This window comes from Schistocerca nitens, chromosome 1 (genome assembly GCF_023898315.1).
Source record: "Schistocerca nitens isolate TAMUIC-IGC-003100 chromosome 1, iqSchNite1.1, whole genome shotgun sequence".
Taxonomy (NCBI): domain Eukaryota; kingdom Metazoa; phylum Arthropoda; class Insecta; order Orthoptera; family Acrididae; genus Schistocerca; species Schistocerca nitens.
In genome coordinates this window covers 614,981,535-614,994,281 of record NC_064614.1, presented here as the reverse complement: position 1 = coordinate 614,994,281, position 12,747 = coordinate 614,981,535, and the positions used below count along the sequence as shown (strand labels likewise).

The following is a 12,747-nucleotide window of genomic DNA, read 5'->3' as shown; positions in this document are numbered from 1 at the left end:
TGTAGTGGTTCTTCTAACCAGGTGACATCAAAAGGTGTGCAGTTCACCTATTTATCCCTTCTTAATAACATGCACCACACTGACACTTTTATAGTAATGGCCACGTCCTTGAATTTTTTTACAACTGTCCCGGGAGTTAATTATTATAGACCAATGAAATTTTCAGTAATTTTGTGACATTATCTGCATACAATGGTTTTATTCATAGTTTTAGGAATCAAAAACACTATGTTTATAGTATTAGTTGCTAAGAATTTATTTTGTTGTTTTGTCAAAAATGTGATGAATTACACTTTTTTTGTTCCTTCGGCTATTGTGAACAGTCCAAATAAAGACAAATCTCACACAAACGACAATACAAAATTAAACAGTGTAAATGATATTTAGAGTAAAGAAAAATGGGTAGAAGCTTTGTAGATGTTCCAAGTACCAGTAAACATGGATTTACTTATCTCGTCAATTGTAGTAAGAAATGGTCTTTTTTGCGTGTGTTAAACACACAAGATACGTCACACAATAGTGCCAGTAAATAATGACATTAATGTCTGGTCTTTTTGGGCTTGAAAGTCTTCTAAGTGGCTAGTCCTCAATGTGTTGAGTTTTAAATGAGAGTCAAATGCTCTGTGATTTAAGAAATTCATTGCACATTCGCTCACATAACATAATCTTGCGTAAAAGGAAATTTAATTTGGAACTAATGCTTTTCAAAGAACCATTCACAATATTTTCCCACGGCCTGTTAGAAATGCTTTGTTTCAGCAGTTGCCAGAGTGCCAGAACACAGGCACTACTGCGCGTGGACAGCTACAATGACAGAGGAAGCGCACATGTTCATACATATTTGGCATTAAGAGATCTTACATGTCATAACAGAACTAGGATGCTCCAAGAGCAATGGAATTTCCTACACCATACTAAAATGCACAATTCAGCTTAAAATGCACATTCATATGTCCAGATTCACAATGAAGTAAGCCCCAACCTGATATTAAGATTTCAGTGCGGTTTTCGGGATGCAAATTTTCTTGGAGTACCAGTACTGTATAATCTCATGCTTGGTTCTTCATTATGGCATATTGCCACATGTGCCAGATGATGAAAAGGTACACTTGAAATTCAGTGAACAGTCGAAACTAGACAATAGTGCGGGATGAAACACTTTGTTTCTAATAAATTTACTGTCTCTGGGGAAAAAATTAATAAAAGCCACATTTATTTAGCATACCGACAAAAATAACTTCATTGTTCTACAAGGTGATTGACTAGCAACAACATGAAAATAAATTAAAATCAGAAAACTGAAACTAATAACAAATGATAGCCTTCCATAATTATATGAAGGTATTTTATTCACTTGATAGCTCTCAACCAAAGAAATCTGTTATGTTTTCATTCGATATGAGAAGGAAACAGCAAAATCACTAAATGGAAACACGGCTTACGTGGACACTAACCCCTCCCCACTACAACCCAGATAGCTATGTGCATGTGGCAATCTGGCAGCTTTGGCTTGCCAGAAAATTTTTTCTGGGTAGCATCTGGCTGCTTGTTGCCACTGCTGATACAGCTAACAGCCCCATTTCAAGTAGCCGGAAGCAGGAGAAGGTACTGCCCATACACAAATAAACTGCACATGTGTGTGAGCCCATGGGCAACTGCTCAAACGAACTTAATGTTAACAGTTGTGACATTACACTCGTTGGCAGCAGTTTGTTGTTATGAAGTATTGCATAGCCTTCACCCTAAAGCCTTTAAACATTTTCCTGTTTATTAGTTCTTACCAGTCAAAATTACAAAAATTAACTGAAGGCTAAAATATTGAAAATTTTCCGGAATTCTAAAAAATTCACACATTTCTCCTGGATGTCCAAGGCCCTATACACCGGGTAGCATCACTGATATTAAAGTTGTTAGTGTCCAATTACCCATTATTTACTTTAAAGATAAACAGAGAAAGATGTGCACCACAATACTACTCTTGTGGAATCAAGTTTAAATACTGATGAGGGAATTTTTAATCTCTTGAGTGAGGAACTGCTAGGAGAAGGAATTTCTTGGAAAAATTGCATTTCATTGCAAATGTACAATGATGGGGCATATAGAAGGAGTCATATCAGAAAGTTCAACAACATATAAGAATACGGACCTGTTCCTGCCTCTTGCTTCATTTAGCTCCATAAACGGGTAAGAAAAGCCTTGAATATTTTGATGTTGAAGATTTTGAAATGGACATTTACTACTTTTGCCAACAAAGCTCAAAAAAGTCTACTTTTTAAACTTTGTCAAAATACATATAGCAATAAACCCCATAAAATACTGAAGTATGTTTGTACAAGATGACACTCTTCACTCCAATCAACAGAAAGAATAATTGAACAATGGGAACCTCTGGTAAAATTTTTCAATGAGAAATCTTCAAACAATATAAACAACTCTCACTTACGTAGAGTACAGCCTATTCTAAATAATCCAGTTACTAAACTCTAAATTCTTTTCTTGCTTAACACTCTTTTGTTATTTACCAAAGCAAATGCATCCCTTCCAAAAGAGCCAGTAACTCATAAACTTCATAGCACACTAGTTAGTAGTTAACTGATTTACATATTTGATTGTGGGATTTATCAAACCTTCCGCAGTACCTACTTCTGGTTGTCAGCTGGAACTAAAACTTCAAACAAATAAATATTACACATGAGATGAAGATATTGTCATTGGTGTAGACACTAGAAGCTACATTCGCCATACCAAGTTTTGAAAATCTGTTATGAAGATATCAGATCTTTAGTTACACCAAAGAAAAATTTTCAATAGATGATGACTTCTTAGAAAAGCATTAAAGTCACAGTCATTGAATCTAGACAAAGTAAATCTTTTTCATAATTTGTCAAGTTGAATAAGCTATTTCCTGACATCCTAAATGATTATAGAAAAAAGAAACATTAGAATTGGAGTTTCCAAGATTCCAATTCGATGACTTTCGAACAGTGGAAGAAGAGAGGGCTGATATTGCATGAGGTAAAATATCTGCTACATTCAATGCATTATATATTAAAAAGAGTGTCACCGACCAAACTTACATTTGCATCACTGATTGTTCCTCCCAGTACTGCTACTTGTGAGACTGCTTTGGAGATCAGCAAAATGAACAATTTGTTTTCAGGAAGAGCATGTTACCAAAATAATTCCCCAAAGGATCAGATTAGTGCTGCGAAGAGTGCAACAAGATTATCACTCGAGACAAACAAAGAGGAGACAGTTGATGGGGAAGGGTTGTGAATATAAATAATTTAAGACAGGCCTCTCATTTAATTCTGTAAGTAAATTTTGTTCCCATATTTTCCCTCACTTTCATTCATATTTTGTAGTACGTATGTTTACTGATTTTGCAGTATTTGAAAATTATAGTAATGTTTCTAAAGCACCCTTGATTTTTACTAATTTTTAGCCTTTTTCACTTTAAATGATTTTTCCATTCACATGTTTTAATTCCTGGAAAATCATCTTTATTTAGTCAGAAAGTATCTGAAAAATAGTGTTTTGAAAGCCTAATCAGATTTGTAATTTTTAAAATTTTGTGACCCCCTCGTCAACAGACGAAGTTGGCCTGCACGCTTTTGTGCTGTACATGTTCCTTCACGTTTCCACCTCACTATCACATTGGAAACAGTGGACCTAAGGGTGTTTAGGAGTGTGGAAATCTCACGTACAGACTTATGACACAAGTGACACCCTATCACCTGACCATGTTCGAAGTCTGTGAGTTCCGCAGAGCACCCTATTCTGTGCTCTCATGATGTCTAATAACTACTGAGGTCGCCGATGTGGAGTACTTGGCAGTAGGTGGCACCACAGTGCACCTAATATGAAAATTGTATGTTTTTGGGAGACCAGACCATCACACAAGAATTCCGAACTGCATCAGGATCCACTGCAAGTACAATGACAGTTAGGCGAGAGGTGAGAAAATGGATTTCATGGTCGTGCGGCTGCTCATAAGCCAGATGGCGACTGCATCTTTCAACAAGATCGAGCATCTGTTCATAGTGCAAGTCATAGGACTTGGCGGAGACGTTACACGACAGTAACATCCCTGTAATGGACTGGCCTGCACAGAGTTCTGACCTGAATCCTACAGAACACATTTGGGATGTTTTGAAATGCCCACTTCATGCCAGGCCTCAACAAACGACATCGATACCTCTCTCAGCGCAGCACTCCGTGAAGATTGGGCTGCCATTTCCCAAGAAACCTTACAGAACCTGACTGAACACGTCTGCGAGAGTGGAAGCTGACATCAAGGCTGAGGGTGGGCCAACACCATAGTGGATTCCAGCATTACCAATGGAGGGCGCAACAAACTTGTAAGTCATTTTCAACCAGGTGTCCGGATACTTTTGATCACATAGGGTAGAGGTGCTGTGAAGGTGACAAGGAATTAGGCTGTCGATTTGTTGATCGCAGTAGCGCTGAGTCGATGTTTATGGATGTGTTAGTTACAAGAGAATTTCAATTGTAGTGAGAACTCTTTTGGGAATTTGTTTGTGCTTGTGCAACTTGCAAAATATTTGTAACAAGGAAGAATATGAGTGCTACTGCTCATCGTTCCACTTGCAACAACTTAAACTCTCCTCTCAGGTCCCTGCCTTACCATGCACTCACTCAGATATCACCACATATTTGGAAACAAAGTTCTAAATATTTAAGAGAACAAAAAAGTATGAATTTTACTGCTGCTCATTTAAGTTTCAGCAATTAAAGGTGTCCTCTGTGACTTGTGCCTAACCACACACTCAGAAACCGCCACAAATTCGGATACAAACAGTGAAGTATTTGAAACAAGGAAGAATATAAATTTTACTGCTACGAGTGAAACAAGCAGCAATATAAGCCATCCTCTTCGGTTCCTGCCTAACGACACACTCGGAAATCACCACCTATTCGGAAATAAACAGCCAAATATTTATTCCATCCTTTGTTCTCTTATCACATGGAAATGTTAAGTAACATCAAATATTGCAGACTATAACTGCATTACATTCATGACAATGATCCATAATATGTTAAAACACTAGGATGGCAAGTGGGGGGGGGGGGGGGGGGGGGGGGGAAGATAGTAGCAAGTAGCAGAATGCGAATCTTCTACCTCTGACACAGTAAACCACCATGTTACGCCTTACATTATGGCTTAAATACATAAATTTTGTCTCATGCCTTGTTTATCATAATACATTTTGACGCCTTACAGCTTTGATGCTTTATTAAATGACATTTAATAAAAAGTGTGACATGTTTGTGGGGCATTTTCAACGCGCCTTTACATGGGTCGTTTTGCAACTGCTCACTAAAATCAATAGTCAAAAGCCCACTAGTGACGTCACAATTTGATAAAGCAGTGTGAAGTCTACTTGATCCCACTTCTGACCACTCAGCACAATTAACAAGGAAAAGTTTACAAGCAAACACTACAGGTTACTCTGCTTGCGTCACCAGAGTACACTGCACTGCCATTGGCTACAGAAGGAAAATACACACACCCACATGTTGAGATCCTAAGGCCTTCTGTAGTACTTCACAGTTTTTGGTTCAATTCACCACGTTCATCAACTTTTGCTGTTTTTCTGGGTGAGCACAAAGAAAAGACCTCTCCCATGTTTTGCCGTACAATTTGTTGTTGTAGCATGTAGGAAAATAACTCGACTGACACATACCAAACTACTAATTTAAATTGTTTGATGAGCTTTCACTTGCTGTAATACACCTGTAACTATTTAAGAATTAATGAAATTCATTACCACTAATTGTTGTACAAATATTGTATTCTACATTTAATTTCCTTCCCTTATACGGAGTTTATACAACATATTGGACAGGATTACGGTTTCTGATCATGTACGCGAATTACATATGTTTTTGCTCGTATTTTGTGGGTTTTAAAGTTTTTCTCAATTCTGCATTTTCCTAAACTTAGCATTTTTTACGTCTGGACCATACGAAAATGCAAAATAGGGGTTTCCCTGTATGTAAGCGTATAGCATGCACGTACATATGTAACAATGTATTAGTACAGTTAAAACTACATTATTACAGGTATATACTGAGCATTTTCACTTTTTGTATGGGCTGCTGGGAGTATAGGAATCTAAATCATTCTGATGACTTTACTGCCACTACTGACTTGTTTCTAGTTAACTGTAACTTTAGCTAGCAAAAAATGACAAAGCTCCAGTACATATGTTGTACATGGGCAATTTGCTATGAACTAAGCTGTTGTACACAAGAAGAAAGCTTAAATTTGTTCCCATCCCAAAGGCTGATTTGAACATTGCAGTGCTTTTTTAGGCATAATCCTACTGGAAATGGTCTGCCCCTTTTTTCTGCCACCTTTTGCTGTAGCATAACTTAAAACTATAGTGAAACTTAGTATTTTTTCATATTAATAAATCATTATCAGAGGTAATAAGTAATAAAATGTATCCTAGGACCAACTGTGGGCCAAACTCTGGGCCTTGGATTTAGTAGCATGACATTTATTCATTGAGCTACCACGCCAGTTACTTTATACAAACAACTAATTTCATGAAAGTCAGTTGAATGGTAGCTTTATTGCAGCAGTGCACTGAAGTGCACCATTGAGTACACTGTGCTGCTTGTGGGCTGACACAGCTTGTCATAAGAAGCAACTTATTTTGAATAGCCTCTGTGCTCTTTGCTTTAAACTCCTAAATTTTGTGTGTGTTTGTGTATTTATTAGGCACAGTTCCGCATTTTAATAATTGTCCAGAAAACGTTTTGCTGTCTTTAGTATGGATAGGGAGTGTGATTGCTGTGTTCAGATGCTAGCTGAGTTGTGAGTTGGTGATACTTCACTCACAGCTCCAGGCAATGCTGGCTTCGGTAATGCAGCTTGAGGGCTGTTGCCAACGGGCATCGTTGTGGCAGGCCAGACGTGAGGGTCTGATGGACGCCCCAAATGTCCATCGGTCAGTCCACTATTGTGGCTGCCACATATTGCCCTTTTCGAGGTTGACTCCTCAACCTGGGTCAAGTGGGAGTCATTGCAAGGTGTGGCACGTTGCGAACAACTTTCGGAGGACCTCCATGATTTGTGTGCCGAATAGGTTTCATGCATTGTCTGTGTCCGACAAATGTCCTGAGTCAGGTGCAGTTATTTGCCCTTCTTCAGGAGCAACCTCTCAGACCACAATATCTGGGCAGTCTCACAGAGGGTATGATTACTGGTAGTTGGGAGTTACAATGTTAGGTGTGTAATGGAGCTTCTTAGGGATATGGCTGCCAATGAGGGGAGGTATCCAGTGTGCAGTCTGTATGCATACCAGGAGTCATCCTATGTGCAGAACAGATGGTTCCATGTGCCTTGAAGAGCGCAGATTGCAGCGAATTGTGGGTGGTGGCTCATGTCAGTACCAACAATGTGTGTCCTTGGATCAGAAATGTTTCTATCTGGTTTTGAGTAGTTAGCTGTAGTGATAGAGACTATCAGTCTTGCTTGCAAGATGACTGTGGAGCTCAAAATATGTAGCATCATCAAGAGGCCTAGTTGCAGCTCTTTGGTACAGAGCTGAGTGTAGGGTCTAAATCAGAGGCTTAAGATGGTTTTGCAACCGTGTAAGCTGCAGATTCCTTGACTTGGTGATGGTGAATTTTCGCATTCTGGTTACTAGGTCAAGGGTCCACTACACAGATGAAGTGGCTATACAGGTAGCTGGGGATGTGTGGGCAAGACTTGGAATCTTTTTAGGCTAGAGAGGCATCAGCCCACAAAGATGCACGGCACATACAGGATGAGGGTAGATCTGGCAACAATCTTTATTGTAGCTGTGAACTGTCATAGTTGTGTTCAGAAAGAATCAGAGCTCCAAGTGCTGACAGAAAGCACTAAAGCTCAAATCGTTACAGGTATGGTAAGCTGGCAAAAGCTGTAGATAAGTTCAGCCGAAATTTTTGCAATGGACTTAGCCAAGTTCAGAAAGGATATATTAAATACAGTTGGTGGTGGAGTGTTTATTGCTGTCAGAAGTATTTTCCCTTGTTGTGAAACTGAAGAAGATAGGTCTTGTGAGTTAGTATGGATAGTGGTTATACTTGACAACTGGAATATGTTAATAATTGGCTCCTTTTACCGACCACTCAACTTAGATGACAAAGTTCAAATAAAACTTGAGTCTCATTTCAAATAGGTACCCCACTCGTACATTATAGTTGGTAGCAACTTCAATCTAATCTCAATTTGTAGGCAAAAATACATGTTTTAAGCTGGCAATAGGCATAAAACATCGGCTGCAATCATACTGAATGCTTTCTCTGAAAACTATTTTGAATATTTAGTGCAGGAGCCCACTCAAAGTGTGAATGGTTGCAGAAACATACTTGACTTGCTAGCAACAAATAATCATGAGCAAATTTGGAGAATCATAACAGATACAGCAATTAATGACCACAAGGTTCTTGTAGCAAGATTAAATACTGTACCATCGAAACCCACCAAAACTAAATATAAAACGTATCTATTTACAGAAACAGATAAAAATTCTGCCTGCGGCTTTCCCAAGAGAGGTTCTCCACTCCTTCCAATCTGACTATGTAAGTGTGGACCAGATGTGGTTTTTATCCAAAGAAATAGTATCAATGGCAGTTGGAGAGATATATTCCAAATAAATTAGTAAGAGATGGTACTGATCCTCAGTGATGAACAAAAGAGATCAGAAAACTGTTGCAGAACCAACTGGGAAAGAATGCAAAATCCTAAAGATTGGTGTAGTTTTACAGAAGGTCAGATTTAGCGCAATTTTCAATGTAAGATGCTTTGATAGTTTCCACAATGAATGACTGTCTCAAAATCTGGCAGAAGGCCCTAAGACACTCTGGTTATAAGTAAAGCACACTAGCAGCAAAAAGCAAACAATACATTCACTGCACAATGGCAACGGTAACATTACAGATGGCAGTGCCATTAAAGTAGATGTAATACACACACTTTTCTGAAATTCCTTGAGCAAAGGCGATGAAGTAAATATTCTAGAAATCAAATCATGAAAAACTGACAACATCAGTAATTTAGACATAGATATCCTCCTCAGTGTAGCAAAGCATCTAAAATCACTTAATAAATGCAAGGCCTCCAGTCCGGACAGCATACGAATCATGTTCCCTTCAGAGTATGGTGATACAATATCTCCAGACTTAGGAATCATATACAAGACGAAACATGTCTTTCACTACTGAAACATGTCTTTCACTACTGATCACTGATGGTGCAGGGTTTATTCAAACATTTGATTTCAAGCAGCCCCACAAAAAGGTCACAGATTGACAGATTGGGTGACAGATTGCCATGCCGTGAAATGACATGTCCTGGGAACATTTGTCGAACTACTTTCATGGATGCTCTCGCAGTGTGAGCTGTAGCACCATCTTGTTGGAACCAACACTTTGTCGTTCAATTTCTTTCAAATTCTGGACAAAGAAAGTTGTGTAACACTTCAACATATTGTGCTGATGTCACAGTAACTGTGGCTCCTTCCTCTCCAATAAAGTAAGGTCCTAGAATCCCTATCTTGCAGATAACACACCAAACTGTTACTTTTGGGTTGTGGAGAGGTTTCTGGTGTAGTTCATGTCGGTTTTCCAACACCAGTATTGACAGTTCTGCACATTAACTTAACTACCTAGGTGAAAATGGGCTTCATCACTCATGAATAACAGGATACCTACATTTTTCATAAGAATAGCATCCACCGTACACAAAATTCTCATGCTGCACAAAATCAATTTCACTTAGCTTCTGGACAATCATTATTTTGTACTGGTGAAATCTGAGATCACGATGTAGGATGCAATGAAGCAAATGACATAATACACCCAATAATATAGCCTGTCGCCTAGTAGACCGAATCAGACTAGCAAAAACTGTCGTTCTCACTCTGGAGTTCAGAATGAACGGGGAAGACCAGGTGGTTCCTTTTTCATCGCGGATCCACTACTCCTAAATGCATGTCCGACATTAAACTTTCGACAGAAAAAAACATTTAATCGTGACAACAGAATCACTGTTTCTAAAGAACTGCTCAACTGTGAACATATGATTCTCTGTTCTCCAATGCTCGATAGTGACAAACTGCATTGTCTCAGCTATCTGCAAACGACCACTCAAGGTCAATACCCTCATTCATCACCAAGTACTATACAACACCTCACTTGTCGAAAGATCCGTAACTAAACACAGTACAGTAGCACAGGCCATATCAATAGTCACGAAAGGAAATAGAAGTAATCCACTGAATTACAGACCCGTATCAGTAACGTCTATTTGTAGTAGGATTTTGGAACATAAACTGCGTTCCAACATTATGAATCATCTTGAAGAATACAATTTATTGACAAATAGTCAACATAGATTCAGAAGATATCATTCTTGTGAAACACAACTATCTTTTTATTCTCACAAAGTATTGAGTGCTATTGACAGAGGATGTCAAATTGATTCCACAGTTTTAGATTTTCAGGAGGCTTTTTTACACCATTGCTCGAAAGAGAGTTCTATTCAAAGTGCATGGCTACACAGTATAGCCTCAGATGGGCAACTGGATTCATGATTTGCTGTCAGAAACGTCATGTAAGTCATGAAAAGTCATTGAGGACAACGTAAAAAGTATGTACTGTTTACCAAGGAAGAGGCCCTATGCTCTTCCCGATCTATATAAATAATTCGAGCGGCTCTCTTTAGACTATTTGCAGATGATGCTGCCAGGTCTTCTACAGTTGTCAGTTCTTCAAAACCAATAGAAAAATGATTTAGAAAAGATATCTGAATAGTGCAAAAAGTGGCAATTGATTGTAAATAATAAAAAGTATGAAGTAATCAACATGAGTACAAAAATGAATCTGCTAAATTTTGGTTATACAATAAATCTCACAAATCTAAAGGCTGTAAAATCGACTAAATACTTAGGGATTGCAATTATGAATATCTTAAAATTGGAACGATCACACAGACAATGATGTTGGAAACAACTGATTTATTGGCAGAACACTTAAACAATGTAACAGGTCTTCTAAAGAAAGAGACTGCATTCACTACGCCCATCCATCTGTCCTCCTCTGAAGTATTGTTGTGCAGTGTGAGATCCACAGCACATAGGATAGATGGGAAACACACAAATTGTTCATACAAGGGCAGCTCAATTTGTATTATCGCGAAACGGGGCGAGTGCCACAGGTATGATACAGGAATTGGGGTGGCAATCATTAAAACAAAAGACATTTTTGTTGTGGCAGGATCTCCACGTAAAATTTGAATCACCAACTTTCGCCTTAAAATGTTTAAATATTTTGTTGGGCCCACCTACACAGGGAGAAGTTATCATTATCATAAAATAAGAGAAAGCAGAATTCACATGGAAAGAGTTAAGTGTTCTTTTTTCTCCACATGCTGTTTGAGAGTGGAATGTTGGAGAGGTTGTCTTGAAGTTGGTTTGATGAACTGTCTGCCAGGTATTTAACTGTGAACTGCAGAGTACTCATGTAGCCATAGATGTGAAAAGAAGGTAATGCAAAATATACTACAAATGAATTTTTCCCAAAACAAGAAAAAGATCACTTCTTTCCTCTCATCATAACATCTAAATTCAACAATGATGGACTTCTTACAAAAAGTCAATTTCAATGACAAAATCATAATGAGAAAGGATACATGTCAGGATCTTTATGCCCAAGTTTGTTATATTCTTCATCTGAAATCAGCGTGATTGGCTGGAGGAATGATGCAATTTTCTGTTCAAATGTACGGCAATAATCACTCAGCTCCTGTGGTGTAACCTGGAAAGTAAATCAATGTACTTGGTTTACTGAGATAATACTGTAAGCCACCATTCAATGGCAAGTTTGTACCAATGTGATACATACCTTGGAAGATGGAGGAATGCCACGGGCATGCATAATACCACATCTGTTCGGCATTTCATCTTCATTTGGATATTCACAGTGATTGTAGTAGTCAACCGAGTGAACAATACGCAGATATAAAAGTAGTTTGTCGAGCACCTGTAACAATGATGACACATAAATAAAACTGCCTTTGTGCCAGTGTGTGGTACAAACAAACCAACGAATTCTGTCAACCAAACAGAGAGAGGGGGAGAGGGAATAGAGGGAGGAGAGGGAGGAGAGACCGGGGACGGAGAGAGAGAGAGAGAGAGAGAGAGAGAGAGAGAGAGAGAGAGAGAGAGAGAGAGAGAGAGAGGTGGTGGTGGTGGTGGTGGTGGTGGTGGTGGTGGGGAGACGTGGTGTGGTGGTGGTGGTGGGGAGACGTGGTGTGGTGGTGGTGGTGGTGGTGGTGGGGAGACGTGGTGGTGGGGAGATGGGGTGGGGGTGGGGAGACATGGTGGTGGTGGTGGTGGTGGTGGTGGTGGTGGTGGTGGTGGTGGGGAGCTGATGTGGTGGGGGGGAGACGGGGTGGGAGGGGGAGATGGGGAGGTGGTGGGGGGAGGACAGGGTGAGGGGGAGACGGAGGGAGGGTAGGAATGGCGGGAAGAGTTCATATTTACTGTTGCACCTTTATAAGAGTTTCATCTCTCTCCACTGTCGCTGTTTCTTCTGTTTGTTGAGACTCTTCTTGTTCAGAACTGTGCCCCAAGAGTTCCTCTTCCTCTGCTGAAGCTTCTTCAATTAAGTAATCAGTGATATTTTTCAATATGGGATTCTTGGATACAAGTCCAAAAGTCTACAAAC

The 12,747-nt window shown here is 39.2% G+C and overlaps 1 protein-coding gene across 10 annotated transcripts in view; it reads right to left on the bottom strand.

Annotated features, from left to right (window-relative positions):
- The window catches only part of LOC126257076 (serrate RNA effector molecule homolog), a 221,354-nt gene that overhangs the window by 23,075 nt on the left and 185,532 nt on the right, over positions 1-12,747 (bottom strand). For all 10 annotated transcript variants that reach the window (XM_049955538.1, XM_049955536.1, XM_049955533.1 and 7 more), the window contains 3 exons: positions 12,572-12,739; positions 11,923-12,060; positions 11,711-11,835 (listed from right to left, as the gene is read on the bottom strand). In XM_049955538.1, the coding sequence (XP_049811495.1) occupies positions 11,711-11,835; positions 11,923-12,060; positions 12,572-12,739 (431 nt within the window). The remainder of the gene's footprint in view (positions 1-11,710; positions 11,836-11,922; positions 12,061-12,571; positions 12,740-12,747) is intronic.